Raw genomic sequence first — 18,055 nt, forward strand, 5'->3', positions numbered from 1 at the left:
TCTCCGCCGCCGGGCCGGGCTTGGGGCCCGCGGTGCGTTGCCCGGTGGCCTCGCTGGGAAGGCCCCGTAGGCGCCGGGCCCTGCCCCGGGACACGTGCCGCGCGCTGCACGGAGCTGGGCGCGGAGGCCCCGGCCAGGCCCCGCTGGCTCCTGGGCTCCCCTTTCACAGATGCCTTGGTCCCAAGGCCGCGCCGACAGTGGGATCTTCGCTGCTGTGAGTCGATGCTCCGAGGAGCTGGCTTTGATCAGCCGGTGGGGGGGGGAGCCACCTCGAAACCCCTCTGCCCCCTTTCCCCAAAACCATGGTACTCCTCTGAGCACCCTCAAGGCTGGCTCCTGTGAATAAATACAGCTGCATGCAGGGCAGGAAGGCGTAGGGTATCTACTCTGGGGATCTAGCGGTCCCTTAGCGCTACTACGCCCCTATTCATGTAAAAGCGTTTACAACTGACCCTAATTTCTCAGGCATTTCTAGCTTTCCAAGAGCCTCATGTTGTGGCCTTGTATTGCGCGTTGGCAGTTCTGACTGTAGGCTCATCTCTCTTCCTCAAGGTTTGGTCCTACTCTATTTGACTGGTTTCCATCTGCTTGAAGGCTGAAAGTGCCAGGGATTTGGGCACAAGGGCCATGGCTGGTGAGAGGGCTTGTTTTAGGGCGCAAGCAGTGAAACCACTTCTTTTTTCTTTTAAAAGACCTGTCTCTGAATGTAGTAAGTTGCCACCAATGAGACTTGCCCTCTTGTCTTATTTGGAAAAACTTGGTTTTGGAGTAAGTGGTGGAAACATGTGCGATGTGAAGTATTTTGTAATTCTGCATTTCCTTGCTTTTAATTTTGGATAGATGTCACCTTATCTAGTAGCAGATGTGAGCCAGGTTAGGGGTGGCACAGATGATGCAAGTGGCATGGCCAGCCTATGGGACATGTGACAGGCAGGGCAGAGCACAGGGAAGGAAGTGGAAGCAGCTGATCAGACAGGAAGCACAGGGCTGGGAGCCAAAAGATGGGGCAGGGGGAGAGGATTGGAGTGGCACACCTGCCATAAGCTGGATGAACTTGTGACCTCAGAAGAAGCTAGAACAGGAGGGCAATTATTTCAGGCGGAGGGCTGCTTACTGAGTTTTGGCAGGCTGTTGAGGCCCGCATGACAAGCAGCCAGAGGCAGATAAATATTAATTTTCTAACTTTTTTTAGGGACCCCACGGGCCAGATGGAATGACCTGGCAGGCCACATCCAGCCTGCATTTTGCCCACTCCAAGCTAGAACGTGCAGCATGGAATTAAACCAGTGGTTCTCTGCTGGAGTGTTGTGGCATTTTGTAGAGCATCAGCCCCTTCCAAAGGTTCCACAATGTGGGTGCTACAAACAGTTAGGCTGGCCTGCTTTAGGTTGATCAGAAAACCCTAATGTAGGCAGGATTGTCCAGCAGCTCCCTAGTTGAGAACCACTGAGGGAAGCGGAGGCAGTGCAGCATCGGTTCTCAACCAGTGGTGCTGCCAAATTCAAAAAGGTTGTGGAGAGGTTGTGGATTTCTAGATGCTAAAACGCAGAAAAATTAAACTGAGCAGGTGGGGAGGGGGGCTCCATGCTCAGTAAAATATGGAGGTTAGGGAAGGGTAGTCAGAATTCTCTGTGTCTCATTCTGCTGCTTTGGCATCAGAAGTTGTCAGAAAAGGGGATGAAAGAGAAGCAACGCTCTCCTCTGGCTCCTGGAAGGAGAAGTGAATGATGTTTCAAATTAACTTACTAGCAGAAGACTCACAGAAAATGGAGTCCCTGTGTGGGATGCAGGGACAACGTTCTGAGGAGGATTTAAGTAACTGAGAATAGACGTCTTCCTGGGGTTTTGCCCCAGACTTTACTATCCTGCCTTCGCTCAGAAGGTTTAGTTCTCTGCCTGAGTAGAAACCTAGTCATTTTCTTATCCATGGTTCCAACCTAAAGTGAAGAGGGGGATTTTGCCTGAAAGCCTATTTAGTCATTCTTCTGACTATACAGTTGATCCAATAAAGGATGTCACCAAAAAATGTTCTTGCTTCTTGCATAATTGTATAAAAAAACTGTTTGTTATATATGTCTAGCACCTGGCCCAGTGAATTGGATTTCTCACAGAGGTCTCTGTGCGCTAATACAATACAAATAAGTTATCCCAAGAACAGCATGATAATTACTGTATTTTTTTAGTGGAACCTGAGGAATCATCAGAATTTAAGTTGAATGTTGAGAGACTGGATCTGAAAATACAGGACATGTATTTGTCTGTACATACCTTGTCTGTATGAGCAGGGCACAGTAGCTTTTTTTTTTTTTTAAATTGCTGAGATTTTTCAGGGATCATCTGTAAATTGTTCTTTGAAATATTTCAGCTGTGCACTGAATATCTCAACAAGAAGGTGAAGGGCATTCACTTGGTTACTGAACACTATGTGAAGGCGTGGAAGAGAATAAGGTGAAACAAATAGTCAATGGCCTTTGTTTTTGTGTGTGGGTCACCTTCATTGCTTTCCCACCTCTTTACCAAGTAGTGTTACATTTTGAATGGAAATTGTGTTGGATCTGGGGAAGCAAAATATGATAGCTTCTGTCTGAATCTTAGTGTCTGGTCTTTCCCATGTTAATCTGATGTATTTTGTGAAATTCCAGTCTATGGATGGTGCATCAGTGCAGTGATGAAGCTTAAGTCTTGAAATATTAGTACTCTAATAATTTTCAGCTGATAGCAAAGATCATTGCTGGATTTGTCTAACATTCCTTGGCATAAATAATGAATTGTTATTGTAAGACTGTGAAAGTGGTTTTGTCTTAACACTAGGCTATCTTTTTATGTTTGCCATCTGGTGGTTTGGTACCAGAACACACACAGCCACTTCATGGCTAGACTGGTTGTGTATACACACCTAGCTGAGATGCCACTGTAAAGGGATTTTTAAAAAAAGCCTTCTTTCTCATGAAACCAGGGGGGTTACATTGATGATCGGTCTTTACAAGGGGTTCCCAAACTGTGGTACCTGTACCCCTGAGGGTATGCAAGACACCTCTGCAGGGTATGTTGGAGAAATTGTGTAATGGTGATTTAATTTTCATTTTCAATAATCAGTGGTGATTTCAGTTTTCAGTAATTGGCATTTAAGGGATTCAAATATAAAATGTGTGCTGATAGGGGTACAGAGGCAGCTGGTAAATTTGGAAGGGGGTACGTAATAAGAAAAAAAATTGAGAACCTCTGGTCTATATCACTACAAACCGCCCCCCCAGGAAAACTATATTAGCTGAGAATAACTGTTAGCTCTGCTGGGTGAACCTCTTATGTGAAATGCATCAATGCTGGTGGAAAAGAACTTTGCTGTTTAGCTTGTATAATTTAGGAGGGCATTATAGCTGTTAATAAAAACCCTTTTGACATGCAACATATCTCCACTAGGGGGCTCTGCCAACAAAACTAATAGCTGCAGGGCCCCTCTAATGTAGATAAGCCCATTGCCTGTCTGGGGTGGAAATAGCTCTTGTCTAGGTTGTTGAAATCTGTTTCACATTTGAGGTTTTTTTATTGAGAGGGGAGATGGGAATGTATTTGGGAAAGTGCTTTTAATACCTGTTTTTCTCTTCATAGGATGTGATGGAGCTCCTAGAGGAAGATCTGACCTGTCCCATTTGCTGTAGCTTGTTTGATGATCCTCGGGTTCTGCCCTGTTCACACAACTTCTGCAAGAAGTGTTTGGAAGGGATATTGGAGGGGAATGTCCGGAATGTGCTTTGGAGACCATCCCCTTTCAAGTGCCCTACCTGTCGGAAGGAGACATCTGTCACAGGAGTCAACAGTTTGCAAGTCAACTATTCCCTAAAAGGCATTGTGGAGAAGTATAACAAAATCAAGGTAACGCCTAAAATGCCTGTATGCAAGGTGCACAGTGGGCAACCCCTCAACATTTTTTGCCGGACAGACATGCAGCTGATTTGTGGGGTCTGTGCTACTCGAGGTGATCACATAAAGCATGCGTTTTGCTCTATTGAAGAAGCCTATTCTCAGGAGAGGCGTGCATTTGAAACCCTGTTTCAGGGCTTTGAAACATGGCGTTGTGGGGATGCACTTTCCCGGCTGGACACTTTAGAAACAAGCAAGAGGAAAGCTCTGCAAATGCTGACAAGGGATTCGGACAGAGTGAAAGAGTTCTTTGAGAAGCTGCAGCACACGCTAGAGCAGAAAAGAAATGAGATTCTGTCTGATTTTGAGACCATGAAGCTTGCTGTGATGCAGGCCTACGACCCAGAAATCAATAAACTGAACACCATTCTGCAAGAACAACGAATGGTGTTTAACATTGCAGAGGCCTTTAAGGATGTATCTGAACCCATTATATTTTTGCAGCAGATGCAGGAGTTTAGGGAGAAAATTAAAATGATTAAAGAAACCCCTCTGCCTTGTTCTAATGTACACATCAGCCATACCATGAAGGCCTTTGATACCAGTCAGTGGAATGGTGTGAAACTAGAAGATGTGGACAAACTTTCTTTGCCTCAGGAAAACAGCATGCTTAATTTCAAGATTCATTCTGTGTTTTCACGTAAACTTACAATATCTTTCCTGATTTTCTTGCTTATCATAGCAGTCATCAGAATGCCCTTTTTGGAGTCTGTTGTTGACAACATCCAGTGCTGGAAGACTCGACTCTTTACAATTGGCTCATCCTATTTGGCAGATACTGTGGATATAGCAGACCATGCAGTCTTTTACTGGGAACAAATGACAGATGGAGCTTCACTCCTAAGAGAAAAGTGTAAAAGTTATACACTAGTAGTGCTGGATAATGTTGCACAATTTGTGTGCAAATATAAACTATTATAAAGTCCACTGCCAAAGTCCAACATTCACATTCCTAAGAAGTAACAACTCTGGTGCAGAAAAATTAATTGTGTATAATTACATTTTTTTAAAGCCCTAACTGCTGATGGAAACATTTGAGATTTTGAATTATGTGTCTGAAGAGACTAATACTGTTCCTGTGGTTTGAGCACAGATAGGCTGGAAAGGGAACCTGAACTTTGAGAAAAAACACTGGTTCTGAGCACTTATTTCAAAGATGCTTTTAGAAATAACACACTTCAACACTAATTATTGTACTGTCTTTCTCCTACTAAAACTAGGACCAAACTAACAGTGTATATTGTCTAATCTGCTAATAGTTCTGTAGAATACAAATTCATATGGCTTGTGGTAAAAGTTACTCCTCCCTAAAATGAATTTTTGGGTGAGGGAAAATTCTTTGAAACTAGGAAGGATGCCTCTGATCTGAAAGAGTAGCAGTCTGTAAGTTTTGTGCAAGACTGACTACTTACTGCAAAACACTGAGTTCATTAATGAACACTTGGGACATCTTCAGTTAGAAGAGGTTAAATGTTGCTGAAGCATAGACTGACTGCTTAGGCAGTCACTGAAATTATCCTGTGTTCTCAAAATATAAAGAGTAATCAAAGTATTGGAAGTTGCTCATAGTTTTTTTGTAGAAAATGTTTTCAGATCAGAAATCTTGAACAAATAGCAGTAACAAAAAGAACTTAATGGAGATACATGGAAGAAAATGAGCTGTGAGCTAGTAATCTCTGCTCTTCAGTGAAACTTACTTTTTCAGTTGCATGGTCCTGTCTAGATACTTGACTTCTCTGACAGGCATAAAACTGCATTATTTTCTCTTTGTTAGAGCTATGTTTTAAAATCTTTAAATAGCCCTAATGGAATGCCCTCATGGGTGTGATGCCTACTTGTTAAATACAGTCTAGTGTGACCTCCCTTTCAATTACCTTCGCTACTACAGAGAGGAGGAAAGGACAGGTGGAGCTTGCATTAAAGATTGGAGCTTCCATTCTGATCTCAACCATCAGAAAGTGAGTCTCTCTGAACCACAATCTTCCCAGCAGTGCTAGGGTTATGGACAGGGGAGCTACTCTTCCCTGTCTCTCCACATTTGCTTTTCATAACTCCATTAGCTGGCGAGGGGGGAGGTTCCTTGGAACTTATATGATGACATGAACAGTGTTGGTCTTGGTGCTCAGAAACTTCTTGCCTTCAGAGTAGACCGTACTCCCCCTTATCATTTCATTAGCTTCCATGTAGCTTATATCAGGGATGAATGGAGTCCAGTGAGTTTTTATGCCTTAACTCCTAGGGTAACTCTATATGTAATTAAATGGTACATTTTACATAAAGAGATACAGTATATTCCATGCAAAATATTTGTTATAGGAAAATTTGGATTATAAGCATTTATTGAAATACATGAGGGTTTTTGTTTTGTTTTGTTTTTTTTTGGAATGACTTCCATTTTGGAGAGCATGACCTTGCATTCTTTACATTTAGAGTACATTTACATTCTCCTTTAGCAGAGGGTCACATGCAGTGGAAATGTGTGAAAATAGAAGCGAGTTCTGTGCCAGCAATTTACAGATTTATATCGAGTGCTCCAAATTTTGGGATATTCTTTGGCTTTTATTAAGGATTTTAGGATCTGGGATCATCAGTGAATTGTTTCAGCCTTTGGAAGCTACGTGTGTGTTTGTGTGTTAATTCAGATTCCAGGAGTTAAAGTTGCTAAGCAACCAAGGCCTCAAACAAGCCATATAGTAGATTGTATTTACAACTCTGTTGTCTGGGAATCCTCTCTCTGCTCCACAGTTTGCCTTAAGCAGGCACTGAGATCACTAAACGGTACTAACAGTGGTTTGCAGTTCAAGAATAATCTGATTTGGATGACATAGGGCAGAGTGTTAAAAACTCTGAGACAAATATGAGCAATCAAGATGTGGTTGTTTTGAATGTGGGAGGCATGACATTTACAACATGGGCTTCCACCCTACAGCAGTTCCCGGAGTCTAGGTTGGCACGGATGTTGAATGGCAGTGACCGTGATTTCAGGCTGATGAATGGGCAGTTCTTTGTGGATAGAGATGGAGTTCTGTTTAGTTACATCTTGGACTTCTTGAGGACTCTTCAGCTGTTACTGCCCACTAACTTCTCAGACTATCAGAGGCTACAAAGAGAAGCAGATTTCTATGAACTCAACTCCTTGGCTGATATCCTAAGCCAGGAAAACTTGCTAAAGCCAAGACTAGAGATATTGGAAGTTCGCTTCTTGCTCCAGGAAACTCAGGCTTTTATACGGATCTTTGGTTCTTGCAGCAGCACTATTGAAGAACTGGCTGGACGGATCAGTATGTTTACAGAGCAGCAATTGGGACAGGGCTGGCACAATAACTCTTTCGCTTCCCAGAAGCCCCTAAATTCAGTTCCTCTGGAAAGACCTTCTCATCATGACCTGGTTTTTCAATGTGGCACAGACTACTCTGTTGCTGACCAGCTTGTGGCAAGGTATTCTTCTTGGCATGGCTCCTTAGCATGTTCATGAAATACATGCTAGTAAAACTTTTTTAAAAATAGACTATCGGATAAGCATCTGAAAGCTCAGAGTTCAGTTTTCTTTCTATCTTCCTGGTTTATGTGAGCTTCTCCCAATACTGACATGTCTTTGATTTGTAATTTCTGATGTACTGAGCTGCACTATTTGGTAATTTTTCTTTAAAAATAACAACTGACATTTTAATTTGTTTGTCTAATTAATTTGATAGTTTACCTCATTGTTAATATAGAATAAATAAAGAATAAGGAATGTGACTGATTCAGTGAGAGGCTTAAGAGTGCTGGTAATGTCACTAGATTTTAAAGACTGGAAGCCATTGAAAAGCATGAAGTTAAAAACAGTATGGGATAGAACTATTTGCCAATATTTAATTCTCTGGCTTGTTCTCATGTCCTTTAAACAATTTCTTTGGTGTTCTGGTATTCTAAAGATTATCTGTCAGAATGCATTTGCTGTTTGTGTAGTTAGTCATCATAATGCGATTGAAAATTTAAGTTAATCACTGAAGATGTTCCCTGTTGGCTGAAATGATTTAGTGATCATGGGGAGAGAAATACCATGTTTTCTCGTAGGAGAGTTTGTTAACTTAGGAGGCAAGTTACACTTTTAATGAGGAAACAAGGAAACTGACTTGTCTCCTCAATGTGGTTGCTAAGAGTCTTTTGATGTGGTCTAGTACAAGTTTTGAAAACTACAAAATGAGTTTAAGTTAACACATGCTTCTCAGCACAAGGGGGTAGCATCTTTAGTGCCTATAACCCACAAGCTTGGAAAATAGAAGTAAATGGAGAATTTGCCCACAGGAAGTTCATCCAAGATAAATATGGAATAAGCTGTTGGGGAAATGGAAGTAAAACGGCTACAAACATATTAGTCCTCTACACTTCCTTGTGGAGAAAGAGAGAACTAAATGAGAAAAGGGCATGAAAAACAAAAGTAGAATTGAGATACCAAACTTCTCTATTCCAAAACTGTAGAATTTATGTTCTACAACAAAAACTCTGTGGCTGATGTTCTTGAAGCTTAGAAGCCTGGTCCTGTTTTTTATTAAAATCAGTGGGAAATCACTGACTTCTGTGCTAGTAGTATCAGGCTCTAATTATTTAATTGTATAATGGCTTTTAGAAACTCTTAATAGACAACTCTGTTATATAACTAGACTGTCTCTGTACAAGAAAATTCGAATCTCACATGTCATCTTCCCTGGCTCTGGGAACATCTGAAATTATATAGAAACTTCACTGGAATTACTTCAGTCGGATTGTTCTCTATGAACTAAACAATCCAAGGAATGCTGGGTTAAACACTTTTTCATTGAGGTTAATTGAGTAAATGCAAGTAGAATTTGGCTTTCTCGCATAGCATTTGTGAGATGTCACTTATGCCATACCTTTATAATTTATTATCATTTTAACGGAGTTTTTTTTAAAGTTTTATGGTAACTTTAAAATGAGAAGTGTTCTTTCCTCTAATCTTTTCTCTCTTGACTTTGTAAAACTTGTTTCCTTTGCAATTGAAGAAAAAGTAGATTAATCAGACAAGTCAACTTTTTTACTGTTGTCTACTTCATTTCTATTTCATCAAGCTTTTCTTTATGGTGGCATGGATTCTGTTTATCTTTTAACAGTCTTTGTGGACCTTTGTACTTCATGAACTATAGAGCAGTTAGTTCTGTCTGTCAGTTTATGGTCCTTTTGTAACAATATTTTTACCTGACTTTTCCTTGAAATGTCTGCATTTTAAAAACTGTACCTTTATACTTAATAAAATCACTTGATTTAATGTGAAAATCATTTTCATAGTTACCATAAAAGCCATCATACAAGGCAATTTGGCAGGAAATGTCACCTTTTGTGAGAGATTGTTGCTACTGGGGGAAAAAAACTCAGTTTCACAGGCCTTGCCCTAGTCTGAGGATTCTTATCTGAGTTGTAGCATGATATGAATCATGTATTCAGTTCTCCATTAAATGAAAAATAGAGGGTTTTTTTATTTTGTAAAGTAACCGGACAAACTGAAAAATACCCATGTTCTGAGGGAAGGAATAGTTTTCTTCTCAAAACATATTAACGCCAAATATTGTGTAGATGTACAGGGGCTAGTTGTGGTGAATTTCATCATTTGAGAGTTCGGCCTGTTATACTTTTTTCATTCTGCAAGAAGTCTCATCACAACTACATTTTCTCTCACTTTAGGTATGTTTCCATAAAACCTGATGCTAGGAAGCTGATTAACGGAACTAATGTATTAGGCCTGCTTGTTGACACTTTACTTAAAGAAGGATTTCATTTGGTAAGCACCAGAACTGTCTCCAATGAAGAAAAAGTTGAATGCTACAGCTTTGAAAGGATGAAGAGAGCAGAAGGCCTTGCTATTGCTGTCAGCCAAAACCCAGAAAATGCTGGTATAGTACAGATAAAGAGAAGCCAAGTGCAGAAACGGAAATAAAATCTCTTCTTTAGCTTTGCTACTACCCTTTTAAAAAAGGGGGGGGTGTTTATGTGTGGGTGTGTGCATTAAGAATAATTCTTTTGCTATTTAGGGAGGTAACAAAACACTTAGATATTCTGGAGGGAGGGGAAAAGTAGTTTTCTTTCTTTTTCCTCTGCTTTTTACTTTTCAGCAGAGACTATCAGCTGTAAAGAAACTTTTAAATATGACAATAGCAGGAGAACTAATAATAGACAACTTCAACAGAATCACTCTTTTTCCTTTACAGCGTGATATATAAATGTTTGGAGAAATGTAAATCTAAATGATCTAAAAAAATTAGTTCATGTAATCTGAATGATATTTCTGCCTGCAAAAAAACCATCCATGTTGCTACGCGTTTTTACAAACATTTTTGCAGTTAGTTGAAATCAGTGTAATTGTGACATTGCAAATGATGCCCTAGTCCCACTTCTAGTATGTGGCGTAGTAAAACCACCACTGACAGGTTATATACAATATCTTCACTCTGGATAGTGCCTCAAGAGGAGCTATTAATCTGTCTTCCAGTACCGTGAGCTTATTTGTTATGGTCATACTGAAAAATGCCTGCCAGGTAATGTATGGAAGGCTCTGATAGAAGATCAATTAATTAGCTTTCCATATATAAAAGGGAAGAAAACAAAACCACATAGCTCTTCAGAAGGAGGCAAGCTCGAATAATTACACAAGTAAAATAATTCAAAGACCTTTTTGGTACCTACAAAGGGTAAAACATTGTTTTTACTAAGTCACCTTCACTGGTTTTTACTTCTTCACTTTCCAGGGCAACAAGGGATCAGATTATATCATAATTTAGCCTCTTGTAGCTTTTAATTTATGATGGCATGTGATAGCCCTGGGATTGCAAGACAGTGACAGGTTCTGGGTCCATCTGTTTTGCCCACCTTCATGAAATGGCTATCATGTATAATTAGTGACACTACCCCTTTAATTCTCCCTCTCTGATGTATACCTGTGTCATGGGATGTGTGCAAAGGTGGATGATTTGCTAAGGATTTCATATTTTTATGACAGTGACATAAAAGAGATGCATCATGGAAAAGGATCTAGCCCAGTAAGTTGCTACAGCTAAGAGGAGGTTATCAAGTCTAAGAAATCAAAGACTATGTTGGATGGTCATGTCTATCTGTTTCCTTTAATATAAGGTTTCCTGAAGACTGCAACCAATATTTTGGAATATTAAATTAACTTTCTCATAGACATAAAACCATGTAAGAGGCCAGTAACAATATCAAGATATATAGAAGGCATACACAGCAATCCCTCATGGGGGAGAAAAAAAGAAATGGATTTAAGATGGTATTTGAGCATTATAATCAAAACAATACCTTTATAAATGGCAACCAAGTGTCAACTGAGATGTCACTTCATAACTTGTGTGATGGAAAATACGATGCTGATTCATTTACTGCAGAAACCCTGGTAATATTTTATTATTTTATGTCATTTTGAAAAAATAAAGGCAAGCTATGAAGCAGTCCTTTTGCCTGCTCCCTTCTGGATACTTATCCTAGTTCTTGACCCACTTTTCCATGATCCAATGAGTTCAGTTTAAAGTATGCAGTAGCTATTTTCCTAATGCAGCTTTTTGGCTAATGATAGTATTCTGAGTCTTGTGAATATTACTGTGAACCTCTCATAGCAGTTGAGTTTTATTCAGTACAAACTTAGTATTGTGGACACAGCGGGCATGTCTACATGTGCACTTTAATGTGCAATAGCCTATTTTAATGCACATTAAATTGCAGTTTCATTAAAATAGGGTACTGCAAATTAAATGTCATTTGAAAACTATGCTTTTTAGTTAATGCGCGTTAAAACAGGGTAATGTGCATTTTCCTAGTACCTCACAGTGGAGGGTCTAAATTTAATGTGCATTAACTGAAGTGTGTTAATGTATGTATAGATGTGCCCAGTGTCTTGCATACAAGGGAGCGTGGTAATGAAGGTTGGAAGCTTGCAGGTGAGAAGTGGGTCTACTTCACAGGGTCAGAATTAAGAACATGTTTAAAAATTTGTTAAATGAAGATCTTTGTATGTTTCAATTATTGCTTACTCTTACTCCTCCAATAGCAATGTGTTTATCAATTTCTTCTGTTGTGTATGTAACTGCATGAATTATTGACTAATTGTTACACATTATATTTTGTTATATAATTGATAGCTGCTAAAATGTTGTATGCATGTTAAAAAAAAAAAAGAAAAAAGAAAACATTATTTGAAACTTAGAAATTTTACTTAGCAAGTACCTCACCCATGTATGTTGAAGAATGTAGCCTTAGCTGTTGCATGGAGACATAAGGTGATATTAAGATTTCTTGAAAGATTGCAGCTTTCTAAGCTGTTCTGTGCAGAGAGTGATGCGTAGGCCAGTGAGAGACAACCCTTTTGGCATGTCACAAATTAGCTCCACTAACCCGAGATCTGCATGTTAGTTGGAAATCAGACTGAGCTGAAATCATGCTGCTCTGCTGACCAGCAGCTATAACAATAGCAACGCCTTACTAATGGGACTTGCTTCCTCTTGGTCTAGTTCACCTTTATCATGTACTTTGTATGGTCACTTAGAGCAGTGTAAAGTGCTATCTGATTAGAATGCTGTTCTGCTCCAACTTTACAATGATCTGAATGATACTGCAAAGTAGAGGGCAATGGTGAACAGTACCCTGTGCCTATATTTAGCTTTATTCTTACTGATTTTTTTTTCCCCTCCATCCCCTTTTAGTCCCAAATAAATGATGATATTGCACCAGAGAGCCCACAGGCCATAGGTTGCTGACCCCTGCCATAGATAATGTGCCACAGATAAAAGTGAGTATGGCCTACAGAACTTTATGATGGGTGCTGCCGACAGGAAAGGAGAATGGGACCCGATTATGAGGCTAAGGTGACTTTATAAAATCCTACTAGTCAGAAATGTTTACTTGCAAGCTTAGCACTTCCATACATAGATCTTGGAGACAGCAAAAGCATGTCATTACACAGTACAATTCCTATGATTTTGCTTTTTTGTAGTGAAGCTACCTTAAGTGAGCTGGTCATGCTCTTACATACATCAACATTAGGAACTTCTACCACTCTGATATTCTGGTCTGGTGTCCCATCTTCTATTTCTAGTTAATGAATTGCATTTAATGTAATTAAATGTGAATAGGACTTTGAGCTTCTCTATTTTGTATTTCTTCTTTGGTCATCTTACCCACTGGTCCTTAAATCCCTCTTTCCCATGAGGGTTGAGAGATCTACTGTATAAGCTGCAATGTCCCTAAGGCTTCATGAGATGATCATCACGTGTAATTAGTGAAACTTTCTTCATTTAATTCTCTCTTGACTAGCAAATAAATTCTTTAAAAAGGCTCTTGAACTTTGATAGCAAAATGGCCAGTGTAGCTGTGGACCTGGGCTGGCCTTCCAGCTGAGTGTTTGAAGCAATGATTTTGCTTCTGCTTTTTTAAAAATCATCAGGACACTAGGCAGTAAAGGAAACTAAAAAGTGAGAGAATGGGAGGCAATCTGTCTACTGCAAAAGTAGCCGATTAGAGAAATGGTAATGACTTGCTCCTAGGTAGACTATGATGCATTCTTTAACCTTTTTACAGCTCTCCTTTCCTTTTTAAATTCTCACTTTCATCTTTTTCTTTTTGAATTGGAACCTGGCTAGCACGTTAGGCAAGGCTCTCAAGGGGCTTTATCACCAATTAGTAGGTTATGATGTCTCTGACAAAAGTAGGTCAGCATTATTTCCCCTATAGGCAGTTAAGTAGGATATTCTATTCTACAAATTGTTGCTCTTGGGCTCTTGCATGGAAGAGGCAATCTTCTAAAGTTCTTGTTTTTCCCTTTTGGAGTGGCTTCTCTGCAGCTTTCACAAACAGTAAGCTGCTGATGTCAGGATGGGGAGAATTTGATGTGATACACTCTTAAAATAACTGCATTTTCCATGGGAGCTCTCTAAATGGTGGTTTCAAGCAAAATTCCTGAAGGGCTTTCGTTCTTTAATACACTTTGTGTTTTTATTATTGCATTAGATGCTCTATGGTCTATGTGCATGACATTCTGTAATGGATTTTTTGTAAAATACTTTTGTTTGACTTGGGAAAAGAAATGTCTTTATCTGGGTGTGGTGGCCTTGGTACTGGAAACTTACCTTTCTATATGGTTCTGAAGCATTTTTCATTTGCCTACATAGCTGAACCATATAAACATAAGGAACATTAGGCTGTGGTCTCTCTCTAGTACATGAGTAATTAATAAAAGCTGGGCAAAAGAATGATGCTGTGATAGTTGCCTCCTCTCTCTACTCCTACGCATATGCAAATAGAGGTTGGAACATCTTGCTTCTATAAGCTAGATTTTTAAGAACTTTCCTTTTCTTGCTGTCTTTGGTTACTCTCAATTTATGATGCTCAGAAAGAGAGCTGAGGGAGCTTGACCTGCTTCCCTTTGTACTTGAAAGGGAAAGAGGTGAGGTGTGTGTTATTGGTTGATGGAAATTTGCAGCTAGGGAATATTACTGAATTTACTTTTTACCTGTAAACACTAGAAGTAAACTAGAACTCCATCTAAAATTACAGGAAAGACTGCTGCTTAATTCTGGAATATTAAGTAGACTTGTTCCTGGATTGCTGGAAAGAGAATAGTAGTAGGAAGGCAGGTTGAGAACCTAACTCATTGCATCTCATCTTTCCCCTATTATTTGTACTGAACAGTTGTAGCTGCTAGACTTCAACTTGACAGGGCTCCCCTCCAACAATAAACTATAATGAAAATTATCTACAATAATATTAAAAGGAAAAAAAAGTGCATCAGTAAGAAATCTAGGTCTCCACCAAATATTACATTGTTGTGTTATCAGATGCTACTGAAGCCAAGTGAATCATGTCCAGGGATGAGGAATTCCCTGCTCTGAGGACAGTGTCTAACAATTGCATCTTCAAAACCAATCCAGAGAAGGGAATATTTCTGGATTTTGATCCTTGTGCATCTTCAGCAACCCAGCTAACTCAATTCAGTGTGATTCACATAAAAGTTTAGAAGCTTGTAGAGCTACTAGTGGTTCTGATGCTTGTCCCATCCTTTGAGACTGCTTTTCCTGCAACAGAGAGGTCATAATAATAGAATATTGTACTGCGACACAACAGATTTACCAACAACAATCTGATTAGAGTTGAGTTGACTGCTGAAATGCTGAGAGTCGTGAATATTCTCAGATGAGTTGGTGGGGTATGAATCATCAGGCATTACATAAATCTGACTTCTATTTAAAAACTGAAATGTTGCTTCTCAAGAAAACCAGAAGAAATTCAGTTGAAATAATATGGCAAATAATTTGGGGACTTGTGATTGGTCAGTATATACAATTATCTGCGTGGTCACATCTTTTTTCCCATTGCTGTGGTTGAAATGTGATGGTTTGCATAGTAGATGGATCCTTCTGGAACAACGGGTATAACCCCAAAGCAAATCCTCAGTTCAGGTGGAAACACCATGTTACCCTACTCCTGTTAATTATTTTGTTTCTTTACTTCTCCAAAGTACTGGCTATTACAATGCTCAGTTAGCTGCCTGTCTGAACTGTTTTTGAGACTTAAATGCTATGGCATTATCTACCACGTCATGATTCTTCACTGGAAAAGTAGCAGTAGATTAGCTCTTCCTGCTGAAGAAGTTGCTCATCTCTGCCCGTGCTGTAACCTCATTGGCTGTGTCTATTGCCACAGAACGTTATGACTGAAGCTGTTTGAATCCACTGGATCATGCTGTACCTTAAAGCTTCAGTGAAGCATGGATTTATTGTAATAATTTTACAAGGTGTATAAAATATCCAGAGAGCTGTGGTGTGGCCTATTCTGAATCACTTCTATAGAATTTCAAGAACTACTGTTTCATGAGGGAACAAACACAAAATATGTGCAGATAAATTTCATTTTCACCTGCAGCTCTGATCATGTTCTTGATGCATCATCAATGGGCTTGACCTGTTTTGGAAGGTAAACCTCTCTTCCTGATGCTGTGGGTAGAGATCTGTGTCACAACTGAATAGCTGACATTAGTTTACCATAACAAGGCTTTACAGACATTGGTAAGCTTATGGGATAGTGGCCAAGAAAATGAGTTCCAGGGGTCTCTAGCCTTTTGAGCTCTTTAGCTATAGTGATCTCCTACATCAAGTTTTGCTGTATCTAGATCTAGATGTGAAGGACTTTCTGAAGAAGACTGTCTGCCTCTTAGGCAAAAGAGCATTCCATAAGGAGTGAAGGGAGCCATTCTTCTTGAGAGTAATGGGTAGATACAAGGAACGAACATTTTTCAGTGCCAGTATGGGAAAGGGTGCTGGGTTCAGTTGCTGGAGGTGGTATGCTAGAACAAATATTCTGGTACTGAGGAAACAGTTTCATCCTTGAATGAGGTCAGTGGGGGCTCTAGACCTTGGAAAGTCCTAAGGATTTATAGATTCTTGATGATGGACTAGGATCAGGAGAATGGTGTCTGCAGATCTTTTCTCCTCCCTGCCTCTGTAACTGGAGTTCACCATGATAATGACTGTCTGAACAGTGAAGGAGGAGCATTTTTTTGATCTCATCTGATGTTTCCGGGTCAGAGGCTAGGTGTGTGGATCATGCAAAGAAAAACTCTTGAAACAAGATTCTCTTGCTTATTTAGCTGTCTGGAAAAGAGCTACAAATAGCATATTTGCCCTGGATACATATTGTGTCCCTCACCAGGACAAATAAGGGGTCCTATATGAACATTATTTAATGGCATCACTTTTTTTGTGAGGACAGAAAAGTTTTGAATACTGGGGCTGCTGATGACATCAGTACTTCTCTCACAGAAAGCTTCAAACAAGAAGAAAAGCTTTAAGTTCCTAAACTATGCACCTAGTTACCAGGTAATATATAGAGAATCAATACATAAAAAGGCTAAAGAGAACTTCTTACTGTAATCAAAGCAGTAAGAAGGAATGGAGGGGTAACTGGGCTTACTCAGCTCCTTGCTAGAGCAGAGTCAGTCAGGGCACATCTTTGCCTCATTACATACTGCTGGCCAAAAATCTCCAGCCATTGCATTGCATTTTTGGTAAGCAAGCATAATGTGTATTGCAACTACTGATAATCACCTTGAAGAATCAAATTAAGATTTCTTTGTAAATTATTAAGACTTTGTTAGACATTTGAATCAAGAAAACTTAGCTTGTCCTTAGGCCCTCTACTAGAGGAAAGGAAACATTGCACTGAACTTCTAATTCTGCCAAATAATTACTTTGTTTTCAACATAGAGGGTGATGGAGGAAATTTCTGTCCCCAGGACATGTTTTCTGAGAAATCAGCGTAGGTGTGACAGACCTGGAAGTCTCTAAAGGCACATCCAGATGAGTGCGCATGTGCCTCTTGCAACATCTCAAATCCCTTTGAGATTGCAAGAAGCATGTGTGGAAACAAAAATTGTTCCCTGGGCTGCAAATTTGCAGTGCAGGGGCAAAATTAAACCCCTGGATATTCAGGGGTCAAAAAAAAAACCCTGGGGGAAAAACAGGGACAGGGGGCAACTAAAGGCTTGGTCCTCTGCAGAGATGCTCTAGTAGCCAGCCAGAGCATCTCTATGGCTGGCCCATGCTCTGGTGCTGAAGCACACTGTCTACCCATGGCAGGGCAAGCAGTAGTGCAGGCTGCAGGGACCTGGGCTTGGCTTCATGCCAGGTAAATAGGGTGTTGTGCGTCTGGAGAAAGGGGAGAGGGGACCATGGAGGCAGGTTGCCTGGCCTCAGCTGTTCATTCCCCCTGCCCCTTGCCCGCCCAGCCCCCCCCACTCAGCAGCAGCAGCAGCAGCAGCATGCCACCACCCCACTGCAGGCATGGGGGGGGAAGCAGGGCTTGGCTCAAGCTGCCTGACACCCGTGCTGCCACATTGCATGGGTGCAGCTCAGCTTGGTAGGGTGCTCTGCTCTCTTAGACCTCCGGGCAACTCAGGCTTAGCAGTGCTGAAACCTGGGTGACAGCTACAGCATCCACGAACTTCCAGACAGTGTGTGGCCCCCTGCTGAGCTGGGCCACACTTGCACAATGTAACAGCTGCAGTGTGGGTGTCAGGTGGCCAGAGTGAGCCCTCCTGCTCCCTGCCATGTGAGGGGGCTGTGCTATGAGGCCCTGAGTG

General features: G+C 40.5%; 2 protein-coding genes across 2 annotated transcripts in view; both read left to right on the top strand.

The window, feature by feature from the left end:
• TRIM13 (tripartite motif containing 13) overlaps window positions 1–6,218 on the top strand; it is a 15,812-nt gene extending 9,594 nt beyond the window's left edge. The window contains exon 3 of the mRNA XM_019529973.1: window positions 3,610–6,218. Coding sequence (XP_019385518.1) covers window positions 3,610–4,842 — 1,233 coding nt within the window. The 3' untranslated portion in view covers window positions 4,843–6,218. The remainder of the gene's footprint in view (window positions 1–3,609) is intronic.
• Window positions 6,219–6,300: 82 nt separating this feature from the next.
• KCNRG (potassium channel regulator) lies at window positions 6,301–17,400 on the top strand. Its single transcript, XM_019529974.1, has 2 exons — window positions 6,301–7,359; window positions 9,604–17,400. The coding sequence occupies exons 1-2, from the start codon at window positions 6,779–6,781 to the stop codon at window positions 9,854–9,856; spliced, it is 834 nt and encodes a 277-aa protein (XP_019385519.1). The 5' UTR covers window positions 6,301–6,778; the 3' UTR covers window positions 9,857–17,400.
• Window positions 17,401–18,055: the final 655 nt, after the last annotated feature.

The sequence above is a fragment of the Crocodylus porosus genome, unplaced genomic scaffold (assembly GCF_001723895.1).
Source record: "Crocodylus porosus isolate Cpor-Errol unplaced genomic scaffold, CroPor_comp1, whole genome shotgun sequence".
In the NCBI taxonomy this organism is placed as follows: Eukaryota; Metazoa; Chordata; order Crocodylia; family Crocodylidae; genus Crocodylus; species Crocodylus porosus.

What these genes read in the sequence shown, in the direction of transcription:
- KCNRG (XM_019529974.1), top strand. Translation starts at nt 6,779, where the DNA reads ATGAGCAATCAAGATGTGGTTGTTTTGAATGTGGGAGGCATGACATTT. An exon ending in GCTGACCAGCTTGTGGCAAG is followed by an intron (nt 7,360 to 9,603) that starts GTATTCTTCTTG and finishes CTCTCACTTTAG; the next exon opens with GTATGTTTCCATAAAACCTG.